The sequence below is a fragment of the Haliaeetus leucocephalus genome, unplaced genomic scaffold (genome assembly GCF_000737465.1).
Source record: "Haliaeetus leucocephalus isolate CR32 unplaced genomic scaffold, Haliaeetus_leucocephalus-4.0 Scaffold932, whole genome shotgun sequence".
Taxonomy (NCBI): domain Eukaryota; kingdom Metazoa; phylum Chordata; class Aves; order Accipitriformes; family Accipitridae; genus Haliaeetus; species Haliaeetus leucocephalus.
In genome coordinates this window covers 17614126-17636493 of record NW_010973368.1, presented here as the reverse complement: position 1 = coordinate 17636493, position 22368 = coordinate 17614126, and the positions used below count along the sequence as shown (strand labels likewise).

The 22368-nt window shown below is 40.5% G+C and overlaps 1 protein-coding gene across 9 annotated transcripts in view; it reads right to left on the bottom strand.

Moving 5' to 3' along the window:
• Positions 1-3981: 3981 nt before the first annotated feature.
• Positions 3982-22368, bottom strand: part of TRAF3 (TNF receptor-associated factor 3) — a 74568-nt gene continuing 56181 nt past the window's right edge. For 8 of the 9 annotated variants that reach the window (XM_010583968.1, XM_010583975.1, XM_010583976.1 and 5 more), the window contains 3 exons: positions 18279-18419; positions 13080-13254; positions 3982-11831 (listed from right to left, as the gene is read on the bottom strand). In XM_010583968.1, the coding sequence (XP_010582270.1) occupies positions 11260-11831; positions 13080-13254; positions 18279-18419 (888 nt within the window). In that variant the 3' untranslated portion in view covers positions 3982-11259. The remainder of the gene's footprint in view (positions 11832-13079; positions 13255-18278; positions 18420-22368) is intronic. The other variant, XM_010583977.1, reaches the window with a different exon arrangement.

Sequence of the window (22368 nt, the reverse complement as noted above, 5' to 3'; positions counted from 1 at the left end):
GCCCGCCCTTCTGCTCCCCAGCCTGCTCCCCCTGATGCCCCTGGGGAGGGCGAGCACATCGCCACCACAGAGGGGGAAAACAGCTTACAGTGGATGCTTGACCTTCCCAGCATTGAGTTATAAACTGGTATCAAAGCCAGAAACACCATTCCCCTTAGTCAGTCAGCAAAGCCACCTCCTAAAGACCTTCAGGGACATCCAGCACCTCTCTGAATTCTTCCCTGTTGTACAACTGGATCTCTTCTCGCCGCTTAAAACGGTTGCAGCCTGCAACTCAAGGGACATCTCCTACGCGAGCCCTCAGTCCCAGCACTTGGTGGCTGGAAAGGGAAACCAGCGCTGAGCCCATCGGTATGAAGCACCGATGGTTGTGAGCACCAGTCCCCGAGGTGGGTGATCGCCCCCAACTCATGCACGCTCCCTGCAGCCCTCCGAACAGCAAAGCTGCAATAGCACTGTCCCCAGAAAGTCATTAAACGCATGGAAAAAATTATTCTTTGATAACCATGTTAGGCCCCGTGGTCTCAAACAGAGAGGGCAGAGGCATGCCAAAACCAGCTGGCTCCAAACTGAAGCTACCCCACGGGGGGCATGAGACTGCTTCCAGGGCATGCTGACAGGCCAGGCTATACCCAAGTACATGTTTTTTTGCCTGGCATGGTGTGACACTGGTGCAATGTGGCATTGCTTAAGGTTTGGATGTGAAGTTAATCCTAAATAACTGAGGAGAAGTGCCCTGTCTGGTGACAGACCCTCTAGCTGTTGCATCTCATGGCTGCCCTGAAAGCAGGCAGCCCCAAGCAGTGATCAGAGGGAGCAAAGTAAGATCCCCCACGGGATTTCCTTTTATTTAAGAAAACGTTGAAGTCTCAGGTGCAACAGCACATTCTATACTGCCACAACTGATCCCCGGTGGCAGAGGAGCTGTGCATGCTGCCAGGAGAGGCACGGCCCCACGCCAGGACTGGTCGGGAGCTAAAGCTGAATATTCAGTCAACCCATGGAGTTAAACCCTCTCTGGGACTCTGCGCCGATTCAGCAAGAGGAACTCACCCAGCGCTTACAGGCCTCCAGCAGCCACACGGTCACCTTCCCCTGGGAGCAGCAAGGCAGGAGAAGTCACCGGAGGGGATCACGTCTGATCTCAGAGCTACCTGGAAGCCATGACTTGCTTTTTATCTCATAGTCCGAAGCAGGAGAACAAGGGCTTCCTGCTGAGGATGGCTGCAAGCAGCAGCTATGGAGCTACATCCGCGTGGATGGGGGGATCGGAGCCAGCAGGCCTGTTCCCAAAGTCACGAGCCCACACCCTGCCGCACACTTTAACCAGCCCACTTCATCCAGCCCCTGCGCTTGGGTAAGGTTTCTTTTTATCCTCGGAGAACTGAGTGCCACTTACCAGCCACCACCCGGGACATCTGCTAAAGGGGCAACGGCTGGGGAGAGGCTCGCGCCTCGCCTGCCTTCCCGCTGGCTGGCGGCGCAGGGTACGCCGAGACAGATGCCATTTCTACCAGCCGGGGCTGATCCAAATTATCTCCTCTGTGGGAGCTTCTGTGTTGGCACAAAGCAGCCATCGAGCGTCCATAGCGATGTCTGCAAACAACTCCTGCCTCTAATCAGCACAGCGATGTTGTCAAAACACACATTTCCACCAGCTGCAACCGGTACTGTGGCCAAACACCGCTTAACCCAATTTGCAGCCCGCGGGGTGGAAGACAGTCCCCAGGGTCTCTTCTGTGTTTGCCAGCCCAGCCGGTGGGAATTCAGGTCCCGGCTTGGGCCATTCCCCATTCTTGGGAGCCTACGGGACACAGGAGAGCACGCATCGGGGTCCGACGTTCACCGCTGCCAGAGGTTACCCCGAACGAACAGAGCTGGGTGGGCTCACCCTCCCCACGTGCCGCGTTCGCCGAGGGGGGCAGGGGAAGGCACTCGGGTTATCCCCTCTTTAGGCCAAACAACAAGGACAAGCCAGACAGGTTACTCGATGGCGACAGCCTCCCGGGTTCAACCCAGGCGTGCAGGAAGGAACTACACCACTGACTCATGGAAAACCAGCTTTGGGGAAGGACGTGGGAAATCACCTCTTTCGCCACTCGTTTTGACCAGCGGATGTTTCCCCCTTCCTCAAACAACTCCAGGACTTGGTCACATCGAAGCAGGCTGTCCCAGAGAGCAGGAGATCGGTTCATCTGCAGGACCAAGAAGTCAGAGGCTTTGAAAATGCTTCTCCTTACCAGATGGCAAGCAAACCCAAGGCTTGAAACTCTGGAAAACTTAAAAAAAAATTTTTAAAATCCCCCTGCAATTCTTGCAAGAGATGGCCCCAGCAGCAGGTCCAGGCTCGGGCAACGTACATGTCTGTGCAGCACCCTCTGTAGACCAGGAAAGCTCCGCACTCTGCTCCCATCACCTTAAGTTACCGTATCACCCGCCGGCGGAAAGCATGCTGCAAAGCTGCCAGTCACCTTCTGTGACCTGTCACAGAGAAGAAACCTTCTATAAAGACTCACTCCTGCCAGGAACAGCATCATGTATTGTTTCAATTGTGATTCACTGGTGGCAGAGGAGGAGCAGGGAGGTGAGGAGAGAATCAGTGTTTGCCTTCATCTTTAAAGCAATTTGTTTCCTCTCCACCTATCCCGCTGCACTGTAATGACACAAGTGTCACATCTGAGCAGCACCAAGCAAAGAAATTTGGAAGGAGGAGCTCCAGGGCTAGCAACAGCTGCTCTTCTTTAAGAGGCCTCTGCTTGAAAGGAACCCACTTCATTAAGACAAAGAAGTTCACCATCTTTTCATGCTCCACAGCAAGGAGACGTGAAGAGCTTTAGGCAGCACAGCCCCTCGAGTGACGGCCGTGGGAGTACGAGTGGAAAGTGTGATGAGTGGGCAGGGGATGCCAGAGCATCCAGAGTCGCTTAGCAGTGACTGCCGTCAGCAGCAGAAGGGAACATCCACCTCAGCACATCCTGCGCGCAGCAAGGACAGCATTTCTTCGCCACCCTTCCTCCTTGCCGTGCCCACCTTCCTGTCTTTGCCTTTTCGCTGGCATCCCCAATTTATCAAGAAAAGGCATTCAGTGCCACCCAGCGCACTTTTAGACTACCTGCTACAAACGCCGGTATTGGCCGGCCGGGTCGCACTCACATTCAGGTGCCGGCAGCGCGGCGGTGGCTTTTGCCGAGGCACTGTGGTCTCGCCTCTGAGCACAGGCAGGACATTCCCACATTGCTAAACCCAGTATTGCCCCTGCAGTGACGTGAAAGAGGGGAAGTGGGAATTTCAGTAAGAAGGGGGTGGGAGGGAAGAAGAAATGGAAAGACACACAGATCAGCACAGTGCTCAGTAGAAGTGACATGCTTCATACTCCACCCCTGGGGATCAGAGTTTTCATCGCTAGGCTGAATCTGAAATGTGGTGGAAATATTATTGCTTCACTCATTTCAAAACAGCGTGCTGCTTTTACAGACTACACTGTGTTCCATGATTTCAAACACACACCTGAAATGCATTTCTGAGTTGAGAAATGAAGAGTCACTAATGACAATGGGGAAGAAAAAAAATAATTACATTTTCAGACATTCAAGCCACACTGTCTCTCCTTTCCTGCATCTCTTTGGGAAAGCCGTGTAACACAAATGCACAAAAAGCCATTTCAATTATTTCTACTCTATTTGCATGAGACTCTTGACACTGACGTTAGGATGAACACCATCACCTAGTTTATTCTAGCAGAGCTATCCCATGGAAAATAGGACTCTGATAATAAGCTAAGTTTCCTGTGAAGAGGAAGGGAAATGCCACAACAAAGGTCTATCAGGTGCGTAAGCACAAAGCACTGAACAGCCAACATATGGTGGGTTCAGAGAGGAGAAAGGATGCACCTTGGCCATTTACAAGTCAACAGCAGTCATTCAAATTCAACACACCAGGTTTTTTTTAAAAAATATGATTTCCTACTTAGATTTATTTTTCCTTTAATAACACAGTTTAGCATTTCAGAGTTTGGCATTCTACACTCTTACACACTGTCCTTGTTTATTAGCATTTAAACACAAAAAGACATAGCAAGACCTCCAAACACAAATAAATACAAAAACACAATATACAATAAACTGAAATACAACATATAATAATGCTATTGGGAAATTAAGACATGTTGCTAATTCTTTTTTTTTATTATTATTTTAACAACATGGTTATTGCTGAGCAATAAATTATACATTTTAAAGTTGTTTTCCCCCCTAAAAGAAAAGGACGAGAACCACTGGTTACCAGATCACTTGCACTGTATCCTTACAGCTATTGATAATTAAGACAGGCAGAATATACACAATCAAATGAGGTTGGCCTTCTTTGGTCTTTGTTTTTGATCATAAAACTGAACACAAGTGTACCGTTCACTGAAGAGTATGAGAATAAAGAAATGGATACACAAGTTTCAAACATATTAATTTGTACATTATTCTCGATTACTGATGTCTTTTCAATAGATATTTCTTACAGAATTTCTTGGAAACAAATGTCAGCTTTAGTTTTCCCGATAATTACGTTGTTCCATGCATCTTAAAGGTTATCCTACTTGTCTAAGAGAAATGGACCTATGTTTAGCCCATCATCTCCTAATGGGGTATTTTTCACAGCTCTCTAATCACCACTAAATCATTGGAGTTTTATACCTTGTAGAAAAAATCCTGAACTTCCCCCGTTCTTTTTTTTTCCTATAAAACTGAAAAAAATATATAAACCAAACAACAGCTATAAGAAAAACAAAATAGGTGGATCACATGATGCATCAGCAACGATGGAAGCTTGTACCTTCCCATTCCACAAGTACAGATTATACAACTCTCTGCCAGTGACGCAGGTCATAGTTGGAAGATGTGTCCTTTCATATGTGAGCTATATTCAAATCCAAAGCTCACAACACTATGCAAGAAAATGACCTTTACGAATGATAATGCTGGTTTATCTCAGTAACCCTTAGACAGAGTCAAATTTTATCACTACGCATCACACTGCCAGCAATGGAGCGTGTGAACACCGGCATTGCTAAGAAGTTAAAAAGTCCTTGCAGAACTGGCAACCAAATTAAAAGCTTAGTTCCAAAGGACCAAAAACACAAACACCACATAGAGACAAGAAACCCTCCCCTAAATGGGTAGGTTAGTAAGCCACAGAGTTGGGATCCAGATTTGAATTCCACATCAAGTCTGGGATGTTTGGATCCAGGATTTTGGTTCAGGTGCTTCTCTGTGAAATTCGGAACTTATTCGAACCCTAAGGAACTAATCCTAACTTGGAGGGAAAAAACCTAAACAAACACAGCCTAGTATCTACACTAAGATCATGAAATGGAAGACAGAAGCTGCAGTCTTGACCACAAATTAGAAGAGAAATACGAATAGTCAGATCCCTTACACGTTGTATATCTCTACTCTTCTAAATCTTAAGAGGATGTCCCTGAATCAGCAGTCCAAAGTTTTCCACAACCTTCCTAACTGGTGCTTCTCAGCAAAAGCCTGGATTAAGAGGCAGGAAAGAACAATTAAGCCCTCCATATTTTGGTTTAAAGAAAACAGGAGAAAGCCCCACAAGAAAGAAATGGTCAGTCATGCTACAGGCTGGTAGAACAAAGATGAACCCACTTCAATTTAAAATGGTATTCTCCCTCCTCAGTTAAGAGGAGCGTCAAATGAGACTGACTTTGTTGGGTGATTCTGAACAAACAGAGCAGGACACACATTTGCTGCTATTATTCACATCGACACATTGCACTGGCCTTCCGCTCTGCAGGCCGTGCAAAGCACTGCCAAGTAGTGAGCAACGTCTGGGCTACCACACACGTACAACCCCAAATCATGACAGCTTGTATGTTTAATTCTAGCCCTTACTGTCCTGATGCGGGTCTTTAAGGTATGTCAACTTGTTTTTTGGTTCCTTTAAGGGACAAACGTATTAAAAGAGCAAAACCTAGGGATTTGAAGATAACACTAGGGAACTGGAACCTCTCATTCAGTCCTGGCTCCAGGAGATTCCTTTTGTGACTCTGGGCAAGTCACTTCACATCTCATCCTTGATTTCCTTTTTCCAGAAAATAAAAACAGCACTTGCTAGAAGAAGAACACGTTTGCAGATGTGAAGTGCTTCCTATGCTGTACATAGCACTAAAAACTACTCTGACTGAATTCCCAAACCGATTGCTTTTATTGCAGTAGCTATGATTTCTAGGTCAACCAGAATATAGAGGTATTGACTCAACAGGATAGGAATTCCAGGAAGAGATCCAGCTGCTTTTTATTATCTTTGTTCCCAAATTAAAGGAAAGCATTTGCAATTAACAAGTTGCCCATCACTATTGTTGTTTAAAATTCAGGAATCTCCAAATTAGCGGAGTATGAGGAAGGACCTGTGTCCTAGATGACATTCCAAGGTCTTCAGAAAGGCTAAACAAACTGTTTGTTTGCTATATACAGGTCTTCAAACCTGTAAGGTGTGAACCCAAAGTTTGCCCTTAGCCAAGATCCTCCCTTAGCAGCAGCAAGTTATATTTGCACCAACTGATCAAGTATAACTTGGGGGAAAGGGTTTTGTTTCATCACTTCTACGTAAAGAAAAGACTTTGCATATATATGTGCATGCACGTCTGTGCGTGTATGTATGTACCTACACATGTACGAGTAATTTACAGAGCAAAACCAAAGAGATTAGGTATGCAACCCAAGAATTTTTCCCCCTCACCTATTTGTATATTTGCATAGTTAAATCATATCAAGGCATCAATACTGCAGTCACATTTTTCACTTTTCTGTGGTGCAGGCAACTTTTCTTGTCACTCCCCACATGCTTCTCTGTCTTGGACCAAACAGCACCCATGTTTTAAAAATGAAACAAAACAACAACAGAAACCCTGCATTGTTGGTGAAATGCCTATCCCACATGATGGAATACAGATACAAATAGGTGGTAGCTTTTAAATTCCATCTCAACAAACCAGAATCGTGGCAAGCCAAGAAACACGAGCGATACAATCACAACCTAACATTCATGGGTTCAACACTTAAATTACAACTAACACAAATCTCGATTACCTTTGCATTTGAGAAATTCACCAGGCACAGAGACAGGCATATATCTTCAACTTTCCTTTTCCAAGTAGGAAAACCCACAGAAAAAGGAAATAGACTGTATTTTGTATTTCTAAAGAAAGCTAGCATGTTACCCACAACATTTTTTTTTCCATCAAAATTATGCCACCCATCATCCCCTTCTCCTATTGCACATTCTCTTTGTGAAGAACAACATTTACAGTACAAGGCTGAAAACAACATTGCATATTGTAAGTCAGCAGTTGAAGGTGTACCATGTAGACAGTAACTGAAACAAGACCCCTTTAATTAGATCAGAAAAGTAATGCAGACATGGTCATGCATCATAATCACACGTTGGTCTTTAAACACCCAAATAGTTTCATCCTGTTTAAAATTCAAGACTCTCTAGGTAACAGATGCACTCACCCTGTGCTGAAGAGCGTACAAAAAGGGCAACATCCAGATTGTCACACACTGGAATCTCCCTAGAGAAAGCTGGAAACAGAAGAGGCTTGTACATAACTTGGAGCGTCATCATTAAGAAAGAATACCAGCAAGAGACTTCAGTTGTGTGCTGCTAAGAATTACTAAGCAGAGGAAAAAAAGATTCCATTGAAGAAACACTGTTCAAAGTAATGCAAATACTCTGGGACCCCCTTGCAATAATGGCATACCACAGGAGTTAGCTGGGATTCAGGAGTATATGTGGGGGCAGACTGTTGCCCTATGAATCACTTTAAACAGACAGTCCCTAGAAAACTTCGGATATCTGGGTCAGGAACATATAGAAAAAAGGCTAAAGGGCATTTCAATGATGAGAGAAAAAGTTAAATAATTTAAGTGTTGAGTAAAGCACCAGCTATCTTTTCCTTTCAATTTAGAGAATATACAGTGGCCTTGTTTTCACAAAATGCTACATACTCCTTGCTGGAAAGCAGAGGAAACTGATTTCTATGTACACAGTAAGAACTCTACAGAGATGGCCTGCGAGTTCTGTGGAGAAAGGTGTGTTACAGTCAAGGCTTCAGGTATTCCACAGCAGGCGGTGTCTACATTTGTGTAGCAAGATCCTGGATTTCACAGTACGCAGGGTTGGCAAACTGGAAATTCTCTGGCAGCTTCATGTATTTTTAAAAAATAAGTGCAGTAGGCCTCCATTTTATTAACTGTGATAAAAAGCATATATGCAAAAATATTTTTATATCGATAGCACATTACTGCATTATAAAAGCTGCCCAAGTGAAGCTGAAGATTCTGGCAGCTGGTGCTTTTGGCACTTGGGAGATGTGGAAAGCAGCATAGAGATCTGTGAAATACAACAGTGACTGATGTTTCTGCTACAGTGATCGGCATTAATATAGTTAGCAGTGTTCATATTTAAACTTCTCTATGAAGTTTCTGAGTCAATATCCCACTAAGAGGAGATATTCAGATCTCTTAAAGCTACTAGTTTAGGCTGTGCGCAGACTCAGGAAGACTTCCCTATTAGTTTACACTTTTCGCATGTTTCAAAGTTCTCTTTCAATCACAAAGGCTGGAAACACTTTTTTCCTCCTCTTTTAAAGAGCCTGGATTTAGAAGCGCAATTCTGTCACAGGAGTTGGAAACTGTAGTCACAAATCTGCAGAATATGCTGGGCCCTGCTTATACTAGAAATCTCCTCCAAGTCCCAGATTGAAACAGGATATAAACTGTTTTGAGATGGCCAAACGGTTTCATTTAAGTTTACAAGACATGCATTGGCAATGGGAGGAGAGTCCTTTGGACATTTCCACTTGGGAATCCTGTTTTCAGTAAAATTCTGTGATGCACAAACACAAAAGCTCAGCTGCCTACATTCACAATTATTAAAATGACACAAGTTGAGCGAACCTTCGCCCTGAAGCATAAGTGATGGGTTTGCTTATGCAGCCTGCATAAAACTGCAAGTGCCATATAATTATATCTAGAGATATAGATGCAGGTATATCTATAGATATTTATCTCTTGTGCAGAACGTCCTCCTTCCATGCTAGAAATTAAATGCTAGCACATGCCTCCATATTTGAGCTTGCACCTGTTGACAGCTATGTACCATAAAGGGAGTACAGTACCTGGACAACGGAAGGCAAGAAAAGGAAGACAAGTTGCTGCTGACAGTTGCGACAGTCAGCAGCAGGCAGTATTCTAGCAGGTGCCTGGAAAACCCATGAAGACCACTTAGCATGCATTGTATATTAATAAATACTTCTTGCAGGCACTGTGTGTGAAGGCACAGCCAAAAAAGACAACGGCAAAGACAAGCTGAAATACAAAGGCATGAATTCAACTGCACCTTAGACAGAAATTGTGACTATGCCTCAAAAAGCAGAAAACGCATTGAACCTGACATTAAAGGCTGAGATGCAACGTTTTCTTTCAAGCCCACAAAGGCTAAAAACACAGTGGTGCAAGCCCACTCTGCTTAAGCGGTTCTTGGATTTTAAAGAGCACCACAGTCAGGCTATATCTCTAGACTTGCTTGTCACAGGCTATTAAATAAGAAGCAGATGAACACAGCAGGCTGCAATCAGCATGTTTCAGGGCTAGCAAATGCTTTCCACTACAGTTCAGGCTGTTACAAGAAAGAAGCCCGTGCATTCCCTGTTAGGATGCTTGCCTGCTATGAAAAGCTGTCATAAGCATATACATTCGCAGCCCCCCAGAGTTCTCAGATGGGTCCATTTCATGTGATACCACCTTACAACCACAGGCATTAGAGGAGAAATGTCGCCTGCCTTCACAGTGGCCATGGGGACTGTCTAGTCCAAGCTCCATAGGAGCACTGAGCATAACGTTTTGGCACCTGAATAAGATGGATTCTACCATGGCCAAGTCATAGAAGCTCCAGCAGTCACAGAAATGGGCTTTGGCTTCTATTTTGTACATCGCAAGGTACCTATGCGCTCTGAAGACATGGCTAAACATTATGCCTGAAGTCCTTTTAAACTACCATTTCAGATATCAGAATTAATCTGAATAAAAAGCTATGGTTTATAAGCAGCACGGCACATCTAAGGCACATGTATGCATGCAAGCCACCATCACTGTATTAAGACATTGCTGATTTGTCCTTTAGAAGCAATGGCTGCTAGTACAGAACAAACATATAGGCTTTTTTCAGCACTAATCCTCCTCCCCAATACTGAAAATACTATATACTGCTGACAGCATAATGTGCAACATATATAGCTTGATTGGAAAGCATGGGGCAGAACTTTAAAAAATGTACAGGATTCCGTTTAGAACTCCAAAGTTCAACAAATGCCCTATTTTAGGGTGAAAACAATTATAAATCTGATAATGATGCACAGCATCCATGAGTGATTTTTCCTTAATTTTGAAATAGTGTCATTAACTACGACATATATTGTAGGTTTACATTTCTAAAGAGAAATAACAGAATTGAATAGTTTTTTTTCCTATCACAAGTGATAACCAGTGTTTGATATCTTCTATTTTTCTTCCAAGAAATATCAGTCTATCAACAGTTTTAAAATAAAATGTTTTCTGTAACAATAGAACTTTAAATAAAAATATGATTTTGATTCAGATACTTTTGAGAAGACATGGATACTTTTCCAAGATCTTCCAACAAAGTAATTATTAAAACAGAGACCAGATGAGGCCTTAAAAAGACAATATACTATATTTCAGACAAGATTGCACCTCAGTTTTTCAAATAATATCATAATTGCAACATTACTTCATAATTTCTTCTTTTAACATGCTGACAATTTCCAGCTAGCCCACGTGAAGTTTTTTTTTGTTTTTGTATTCTAGCTTAAAGAAATAAAAGTCAGTAATTTATTCAGCACATACTGTACGTCTTTTCACCTCCAATTGACTAGATCATTAATAAGTTAAAAAAAAAATCCTCTCTGACCATAATCATTATCCTCATGAGGGATAAGTGATTCTTCAGAGCTTAAGTGTTGCTAGTTCTATTAAAAAATATACCATGGTATGATTTCTTAATGTGTTGCTACTTTCGCAATTGGACCCTATGCAGTTATGCCTTCAAACTCTTCCGTCTGTTCCACAAGGTGGTTCTGTGAGCTTTAGGACCTCTGATTGAAGACAAACTGATATAAAACCCCCAAACGGAGTTGTCTTCTGTTTAATCCGCCTCCCCCATCGTATGTCAGGGGTCTGGTAGATCTGATGTATCCACTATGACTTTAATAAAAATAGTATCATCTTTAATATACGTTCCATTCTCTAGAACAGTTTGAGCCACAAAGACTGGGCAGCCAGATGCAATGTTCATTTCTCCAGTTGGCTTCTTGAAACTGCTGCTGTTTGGATCTGGCTTGAAAGCATCTCCTAAGTGGCGTCGAGATGGTCCCTGATCCATTAGCATGAGAGTCACTTTCTGTTTAAACGGCCAAGGAAGCAACGCATCGTATTCTCCACGCATTATGACAAAAAACAGCGACAAGTGCGTCCCCTTTCCCATGCCATCTCCGTTAAGGTAAACTCTGGCACACATCTTGTAGCCAAAGTATCCAGTATAAAAGGGTTGGCTGTACAAGGACAGAGTCTTCCCCATGACTGCCTCTTGCTTCCGACGTTTATAATCTCGAATTTTCCAAATTAATACTCCGTTGTAACTGGCAGTTTCCAAAACTTGGAATCGGAGGTCCATGTCAGCCAGCCGAATATCATGAACGCTCAGCATCTGATCATGTCTGCTCAGCTGTGTCTCTAGCAGGCCTGTGAGAAAACAGAAAGGACAGGGGTGAGAAAAGTGTTTTTTTTCTAAAGACTGTAAAAAAAAAAAAAAGAAAAAAAAGAAAAAAATATTGCCAATGCTGCTATTGTATATGACAACACTTTCCTCCTCAAGAACCAAAGTGCATTTGGCCACTGATGAAGCAAACGATAGTTTGCCAGCTAGTATCTAGGTTAGCTGGGATTTTTTACAAACATGGGTGTTAATCACACATGCAGTAAAAGTCAAATACTGAAATCATCTAACAAATTTTGTGGTCACTAAGCAATATAACTACAGAGCCTTCCATTTTTTGAGAGGAGACTTGGTAGCACTATCTGTAGATTGCTATTAGCAGTGAAGACCTTGGAAGTGGTCACACGTCCTACATAATCCCTCTGAAATTCAGAAGCAATTGTGATCTATCAAAATATTCTTCTCAGACACTACTTGTCTCTGAACTGTAGTGCTGTTAACATGTCTAAAGTTCATCATAAAAGAACAGAAAATTCAAGCTTAGCTCTGCATTATATGGTCACTTACTTAGTTTGGAGGGAGGGCTGTTTTTAATATCCCCTTTCCCTCACATGAAAATATTACTCTCTGTCTTCGCACACTGGAAAATTGGCCAACAAAGAATTCTGAGAAGTAGATGAATTCATAAGGCAGGTTTCTTTTATACAGATCTATTTAAATGTTAAGGTCTTTGTCCCAATCATTTAAACAATTACACATGATCTACACTATCCTGCTAAACTCCAGTATTCGCTTTATTCAGCAAGCACAACAATAACCTTATTCTCAATCAGATCTCACAGTTTCCTTTGGATCAAATACACCTCTGTAACAGATACCAGGACAGGTGGTTTCAGGTACCATCCTGTTGATCCATTCATGGGAGAGAAGAGTAATAAAAGATTACTTGTCAATATACCAAGACTATAGTTAAAGAAGCTGCTGAAAGCTATTAGCTGTCAAAGATCAACTGAGAAATTATTTATAATGAACTAACATTGTAATCAAGACAAAGGTCAAGAAAACAAAATAAAAGACAAGAATCAAGCCTAAGAAACAGCACGGAAGCAATGTCACATCATCAAAGGGATTACGCAGTTTCCTATTCAAAACCCAGTAGAATCAGCATTATTGATGCTTCCACATAAAAATCACAACAGGAGTGCCATTCAAAGGACACCATTTTTCTCTTGACAGCACTGCTGAGTACTTCAGTCCATTGTGCTCACACTTACTTGTATTTCGAGCTCCTTGCCCTGCAGTTTTATCAACACTTTCCAGCTCAGTTACTCTGTTTTGGAGGGATTCTACACTGCTCTTCATACTGTCAGCCTCCTCCCAGTTCTGTCGGAAGGGACGGATTTCTTTGTCCAGTTCTTTCAGTTTCTCTGCTTGACTGTCTATCACTCGCTTTATAAAATAGTAAGTTATGAGTTAAAATAACAAAAAGACATTGAATTATGCAAATTAAACAAGGATTATATATCGATAAGAAGATGCATTTCCAATATAAACAAGTTTCACTTATGTCAAATATTTTAATAACACAAACCTTGAAAATTTAGAGGAATAGCCCAAGTATTTATAAAACACTTATAAAAATCTTTAGTGCTGCATAAGTATTAATATTAGAGCACTATCAGAATTATCAATACAATTATTTTAAAAAAATGAATTGTTAGTGTGCTCTTGCCTAAATTTTTTTTAAAAAAAAAAACCTTTCAATGCAAGAACAATATTCTGAATGTCTCTATATTGACATTATGGGCTGATATTTGTTGGGTTTCATGTCAGAGTACTTAAGCAACAAAGTATGGTCACAGCAACTTACCATGGTGTGAATCAAGTGGCTGCTCATGTGCATGAGTTTATCATGGGGCAACAGCAAAATAACTTACCCCTCCAGAAAAACATCAGTACTCTTGCACACATGGAGCCTGAGTACGTATATGTGCAGATACGGCGGCATTAGCAAGCTCACATAAATCAGTTATCAAAGCCTAAGTTATTATTTGCCCATAACCATAGCAGAAGCCCTCCAGAGTGTAAACAAAACTACCACTTCTGTCCCCTTAAGCGCTTTTAAAATTCCCACCCTTACTTCCTAAATTGATTAAGCCATGCATCCTGAAGGTGCTTGCTGTTGAGTCTTTTCAAGAAAACAAAGCAAAAAACCCAGCTGATTTTGGTAAGGCATGAAATATAATATTACAGAAAAAAAATATATGGAAAGGCTGGTATTCTCTGAAAGAGGGACATTGCAAGCACCTCAGTATATTACAAATATAAAGGAGAACATATTTCCCAGTCTACCTCAAATCTGATGCAAGAAATACATAGCAGTTCACGTTATCACAGCTAATTTGGACTAGCAGGAATTTTAGCCAGAACCCCATAATCAGTTGTGAAGTTCAAATGATAACACAAATATTTGAGACAAGAAACTACTTTTGCTACCACCTACAGTTAAAGTCCAAATCTAACTTTATAGTTTATCTTCATACAGTGCCAACATGTGTAAAAATGATTTTTCACTTCTTAAAAAAAAAGTAGTAGTTGAGTACAAAACAAGAAAATAAAGTTATTTTGCATCTGCCTTCTGGTTAGCCATGTGGATTCAATGTTCCTCACTGATGGGGAAAACCCTTCTGCCTCATGCAACCTTCATTTCCCCTTTTATGCATTTGCTTTTAATCATGTGGTTTCAGTTATACTGAAAGTCTGTAATAATTAATTGAAGACTGTCAATTTGATGAGCCAGCTAGCAAAATCATGCTCTAGGAGTGTTTTATTTTGTTGTGTCTCAAAATGACTGAGTAATCTAACATATTTCAAGATTAACTATTTATTTCTATGTTGGTGTTTTAAAACAAGCTTATACATCTCACTTGCAAAATTACAACTTTGTGAAGGAAAGCTGTGTACTGAATCATAAATGCAGGGGTACGGTCTCATTTAAGCAACTTGCCTGGATGTACTAATCATCAGCTACCAACACAGTCGCACCCTCTCACTTGGACTAATGGTAATCAGAAAATAAAATAGAGAAGGGCTGTTAGCTATATATAAAAGGAAACACACCATGGAATGGCCTGAATGAACATTGTAAAAGCAGAGCCACAAGATTTGACCATTAGTTCACAGTTAACATACAAAAGTAAACTCAAGGTGTGCCCAAGTCCAATCTTTTTCCTCTACTCACACAAAACGAGCTCTCCAAGGCAAGAACAGTAACATGGTCGTGGGTTTGTACAGTGCCTCACGCAGAGATGCTCTAATTTCCAATTGGGACCTCTTGGCACTAACACAGTATCAAACAAAATGAATGAATACATTTTGAGATTAATTGGGAAATTGGTAAAGATGCAGAAGAACTTGTAAACTATTCTTCTTTTGGGAGAAGTTTACTAGAAGTTGTTACTAGGGACCAACTTCTCTCCATCAACCTGCGTGCAACATTCTACCTTTGTACATGCACAACCAATTCTGTTTTTTAGCTGCTTCTACTACACATTGGCAAACGTGTAGTATTTTATCTGCTGTAACTCTTCATGAGAATTCAAGAGATACCAAATAATCAGAAGTAGACTTGTATTCTGTTTTTAAAAAGCAGTGGGATCTCTATCTTTTCACCCTACAGGGAGTCAACCTCCCTCACGCTGGGATGTACTAAATCTGAATTTAATGCAGCAGTAGAGAATTTTACTCTAATTATTCCATTAGAAAGCACACAGATGTCTCACACTGTACTCATAAATTTTCAAGTAGATACCAATTTTCTGCATGCACTTTTATTCCAGCAACTGACCTCTCCAGATCATTAATCCAGAGTTACATGCCTGGCAAACCATTGAGGGCTCTTCTGGATATTGATTTTCATCTAGGTTTTGCTTGGTATTTCTAATAAACAATTCCCAGAATTTTAGCACTATTACTACTAAAAGAATTTAGAGAATGTCATGAGGAACTGAAGAAAGTTATATTTGCAGTGCTCTCTCATTCAGATGGTCCTAATGGACCTTTCCATTGCAAGTGATAAAGCAAACTGAAAAGCTAAAGAACACACTAGAAAATGAACCAAAGGTACTACTTAACTGGGAAAACAAATCATACATTCTCCTCCTTTGAAGGAATGTATTACCAGTCAAATCATTTTATATTCATAAGGCCACTGTTTCTTTCATCTTTAAGTACCTCATGTCCACACTCAGCTCAAGACTTGGCTTACTAACATGCTTCTGTATGCTCGTAAGAAAGACTGAATACTGGATGTGAAAGCTCCTTTCTACAAGACAGCAGTCAAAAAAGTATCACATACTCCCTTGGTAAAAACACTTTCCCTAGAGACCAGTATATAGAAAATTAATCTGAATCAAAACACCTTGGGGTTGAGGTTCCTGCCAGTGCCCAGACACCTTAGATGCCTTTACACTAGTGTTAAATGCCTCACAGTGCAAATGGTGCCAGTTGCACTCAGTGAAACAGCCATTCCCAAGCCAAAGAAGATTACACGACAACTAATACTGAAACTGTACTAGAAATTACTAGCATGCATAGGACTTGGGGGACTAAGCACATATCGCTTGTCCAGACCTGAATTGGCTAGTTCTACAGTGGAAATATCTGTGGCTCTTGTACAGACATGGCTGCTCAATGCAACCCAGAAAAAGAATAGCTCACAACAGGTAACTGATTCCTTCAACTACTAATAGATAACCGAAGAAGTCTAATCATATTGCCCAGGGAAAACCAAGTTGAGGTGTGTTTCCAAGATGTTCTTAACAACCTGACTGAACCAGGAAGTTCCAGCAAGTGGAAGGAATCAGGCTGAAATAGCTGTAAGACACAGTTTGACTTTAACTAACTAAACTAAAATAGCTGGTGAGAAGTAGTAAGGGGGGGGGGGGGGGGCGGCAAAAAACATCCTCTCCAGTACTTACTACCACCGAAAAGCCAGCTGTTGGAATCTGCCAACCATATTGTTTTGTGGTTTGTTTTTTTCCTAAACATAAACCATTTGAAAATTGATTTTGCTAACACTTACAGCTTGAAGAAATCAAAGATATTGCATCTGTCATCAAGACAATCATGAAAAACTCTGCTCTACATTTTTTGCATTTCCCCTCTCATCACTGGTTATTGAGATAGCATGTGTAAAAACCCCAGGCTTACAAATTAACTTACCTCCTGGTAGATTCAATCAGCAATATCAATACACACAAGGATTAGCTTCCCAGTGTCAGAATGCAGTATTGTAAGCATGCAGCCATATCCCAGACTATCATCAGACCAAATAACAATGAGTAAGGCAGGCTAAACTGGTTACTAAGTGGGCAGAACACGGAAAGAAGTAAGTGCTATACGGAGAAATGTTGCTGTTGCCAAACTTAAAGGTTTCCTTATAAACCAACATTGAGGGTCTCAAGGCTCTGAGCTCTTGAATGGGCCACCCTTTAAATTGTAGCCATACTCTGGATACGTGTATCCTGCTTGAGTATCAACATTTGCAGCTTAGTATGTGAAGTGAATAGTAAGTGAAAATGATATTTTTATTTACATTCCTTTAAGCTGGATGTTGAAACAGTATCTGATATTCTAGCAGCAGACATGCTGAAATAACATGTAAACAATACCTTCACAATAGCTGCTAAGCATCTCCTAAGGTTTCCCTAATTGTGGTTAGTATCACGCAAGCTAACACAAATTCCTAGCATCCACATGCCAAGTCGGCTGTGAATGCAAAGCAAAGAATTCCAGCTTGGGCTCAGCACCATGCTAGAGCATTCAGAGGATTTCTAGCTTGACACTGGCTTGTGGCCAGGTGACTCAGACCACAGAATAAGAAACTCAGTCCTACTGGCAAAGGAATAATTAGATACATTTTCCTCAGAAGAAGGACAAAAGAAACATGGATTTTAAAATGTGTATTCAAATGCATTGTACTGCATTTGGATTAATTCCACACCAGACTGATCTCACTCATGATCAGTATTTTTTAAAATACCAGCAAGCAGAAAAGAAATATACATTATACATATGACAGTTTTAAGGTGCTAATCTTGTCCTCCAGTTTGACAGTAGTTCCTCAAGCAGTTATTTTTTGCAGAGAAGAAAAAATAATTATGATTATTCTTCAGATAAGATTTGTAATTTTATTTTCAGTCTTTTCCCTTTTTAAACAGGGGATTTTGTTTTAACATAGGCTAGGCAACTGCAGTGTTATAGTGAAGTATCTTACTCCAACAAACACAACAAACCAGCTACTGACCAGAAGGAAAAAAAAAAAAAAAAAAGGAAAGAATCAGAATAGCTTTATAATAAGGTAAACTCTCTCCCCCCCTTTTTAATTAGAACACCTCACTTCACAAGTGTAAAGGCACAGAACAGAAGCTACTACCATTTCTGCTTTAATGGGGAGATTCTAAATTTCTTACCTGTAAATGAAGTATTTTAGATTCATTATTCCGCAGCATTTCCTTCTGTCTTTCAATTTCTATTTCAAAGCTACAAATCTGATTATGTAAAGTTTGTATACTCTTGTTCTTTTCCAAACTTTCATTCTGGAGCAAGGCCACCTGGAAAAAATTCTACAATTACTCCTGCCAAAGTTTATTAGAAATACCTATATAACTTTGTTAGTTTTAAACTATCTTAAACACATGAAAGGGATGAGATCCTAGTAAAATCTCTCTCCATATCTTGCAAATATATAAATAAACCCCAACCTTCTGATAGCTACTTTTGCACTTCCACAGCATGGTATTGGTACAACTTTAGCTAATGAAAGTGCAGATGGGATACACAAACAGCAAAAGAACTTGTGTCTAAGCATAATCTTTTCTTTATTCAGTTTGTTATTTAACGGCTTGGTTTCCTGGTTTCCACTAACTGACTCGGGAGTTGCTTGGAGTTTGGAAGAAACAACCTATTTAGCTCTAGATCAGTGTTAAGAACTCAAGCCCTGCACAGAAGGGATACCAGAGAGAAGACAAGCAGCTGAAAAGCTAGTCGGGAAAGCAAACATTAGCCTTCCTCACCCACTCCAATCTATCCTGATCTATAGCAAATTTAAGGAAAAACATCTGCATGGGATTGGCTTGGCTTCACAGAATGTGATGGTGATGAAAACTCCTGAAATGAGCGAATACAGAAGGGATCCATGCATTTGAAGGAAAATCCAATGGTGCCTACTAGTAGAAAAGACTAAAGAGCTACAGGCTGTGGACTATATTCTCTCTCTGTATTGACATTTTATGAATTCATTCCTTAGTGACTCATTCTGATTTTAAAACATGAGCCTTGTTAGAAGAAGATCATATAATAGATCTCCTTGGGGATGAAAGTAATACAGTAAATATTCTCTGTCCCACTATTTTGTGCTCTGTTCATTAATGTGGTTTGGGGAAGGGGGTTCCTTTGTGGTGGTGGGTTGCTTTTTTTTTTTTTTAATCTCATTTTTCCCTAGGCAAGATTATTCAGTGGCAAAAACGTAGAAAACAAAACACTTGACACAAAATGAAGTTTGGACATGCCCTGACTAGTTCCACAGATAGATCTTTATATGGATAAGAAGCAGCACCATTTTTGACCCAGGAAAATCTTGATAAACGTTCCACATTAAGACCAATTACTTGGATGCTTCATGTTTCCAAAAAAAATCTACACCACCACACTCAATATAGATGCTAGTTTGAAGTCAAGCCATTTTTACCTCTGATGTGGGTACCGCTGTAGAATTCCACCACCTTAACTGCCCTCTAATCAGACATAGTAGAATCACTTACATGTCACTGCATTCCTAGACTGAAGAAGCTAGCCTGTTTAAAAAGGTAAATAATTTCAGTCTCTATACTAGCCTACACTAGACAAAGGACTGCCAAAGTCCACAGGCATTCAGCAGGTCTGTCAGACAGGGGCCCAAAAATACAGATACCATAATAGATGTATCTACTTTCAAATATAGCATAGCATGTGTGCATATACACACATACATTAGTTCCATGTTTTATATATGGAAAAACCGGCAGAGGAGGCTCCACAGAAATGAGACAAAGCTAATTTTGCCAGTGCAGAGAGAGAAACAATCTCAAGGCTGACAGAATGCATGCCTAGGTACTAGAGAAAATTTTCAAGAGCAAGTTTAAATTTAAACTAGTATCCCTGCCTCCCACATATTTCAGATCTGCTGGGTAGCCACTTTAATTTTTTGCATCCTCGTTTTCCTTAATGAATCAGAGTTCTTTAGTTAATTGTGATCTTTACATTCCCCTTTTCTCATTGTTTCCTTCCCCAGGCCTCCCAATCATAAGGCAGTTACACTCTGTGTCACTAGCATTACATTTCCATTTTTGTACAAGCTGTAAAACGTGGGCCTGTCTTGTACTGAGATTTTCCACATAGTTTTACAGAACACAAGAAAAACAGAATTATGTCCTGAAGACCTTAATCACACAAAACTGTCATTGCTAAGGCAGTAAATGTAGTTTGGTGGTAATTTGTAAATAAGGAATCTTTAACACTAAATATAGTTTCCTAATTGCACTTGGCATAAGTCTTTTTAACTTCAGTTAAAAAACAGTGTAAAGGAAACACAGCATCTATTTACAAACTGCAATCAGCTTCCTTTACTTCCTTGTCATATTTGAAATATTCCTAGGATAAGCATGCTCTTATTTGGCAGTTTTTCAAACTAACCTATTGCTTATTATTGCTTACTAAAGAAGAATGGAAGAAACCTTATGCCACAAAGAACTGGATTAAAACAGGTCCCATATTTAAGTCACATATTAAAAAAGAAAAAACACTTTATGCCAGATTTCTTTAAGAATGTGACGAAGCCACAAAATTATGTTTAACTCATTATTTCCAACATCATAAAATCCGTGGGAGTTCAGTCTGCAAGTCTGTCCCATCACAGAGTGAACAAAACACTGAATTTTAATTTGCCCCACAAAGTTTTGATTCAAGATTTTACATCTGACCTTCTCTTACTGCTCTTTGCCAGCAGCACCACCATTCAAATACCAAACTCATAACTTAGCGCAATCTTTGCGGCTCTGAAGACTTTCAGTCTGCATACTCCACAAGCACTGTTAAAGAACGTGGTGACTGGGAGAAAGCAACTTCTCCTTTCCCCTCCATACATATCACAGTGGGTACCCCAAATGAAATCTTGGCCCTACAGAAACCAACAAGACTTCCACTGACTTCAGCAGGGCCAAGATTTCTGTGATATTCATCAGCTAAGTTAACTTTGCACTGTTGTTCTTCAGTGTATCGATTAATTTTTTCTCAAAGAAGAGAACAACAATGAAGTTACAAATCATTTTGTTATCCTTCTCTAGAATAAAGTCACTGACATATGATATGCGGTTAGCTATTCTGGTAACTTGGCACGGTCTTGGGATTTCCAGTGATTCAACTCTTTATTATGAATAGGAAGAAGTCTACAAAGCAGGAAGTGAAAAGGGAGAAAAAAAGAAAAAAAAAAGACAAACAATGGTAAGCAGTTATGTCCTAAATGAAAGTTAAAACAAAAATTGAACATAAAAAAGTAGTAAAGTGTATATTCCCTTAGCTCTGTAAGAGACAAACATAGAAGTGCTGGGTATTTTTTAAATGACAAAGCACCTCTCAGGACACTGACAAAAGGCAGAACATCATCTATTTGGGAAGTCACAGGGAACATGTTTTTTCCCTATGATGTAAAATAAATTCTATAGGTTTAATCAGACTAAAGAAAAAAACCCTAAGGATATGAATTTGTATCCATTACAACTGAAAAATGTACAGTTCCTACATTAACAAAGACATTAAAGTGCAAAAGCAAACTTACATATTGTTATTGATCATCAGACTAAGGCCTACACATGTAGTAAAAATTCTGTCTAAAAAACCTACACTAGAGCTCTCCCACGTTCAGTGGTTTCCTTACGGGGCTTGAAGTTCAAAAACAAGCAGTCCAGGGACAAATGTGCCAGGGACAAAATAATATTTTGCTGTTCCTGTTAACTTCTGCTTTAAAACTATACTTTCTGGCGGCTGCAGGACCTTGCTGGAAACCCATGCATGAGAGATCACTGTAGGCCAAGAAGGGAATATGCTTTCTAGACAGAGTTCACTAAACTCAAGCTAGCAGTCTGCTGTGAGATGACAGAAGTCACAAGCCACACATATCATAACTGCCGCTGAGCTTACACTGGCATTGTTACTCTTATTTAACTCATTCTAGAAAAATCTGAAGGGGCTCCTGACTCTTCTGCCTGCATTTGTAGAACAGTTTGGTAATTCTGGGATTCCCCCCCACCCCCGCCCCAAAAAAAGCAGAAGCATTATTTTAATGGCTACGTAAAAGTTTTTGAAAAAAAGATTTGAGAAAACAGTGATTTGATCTAAGTTTTGTATTTTTAAATCAAAGCCTTAAATTTTATTTGCGGAACAGACGGTTAAGTCATTCAAATGATTCACAAGATCGTAGCTGATATGGATACAATTTCCAGCAAATCCCAAATCCCAAACAATCTA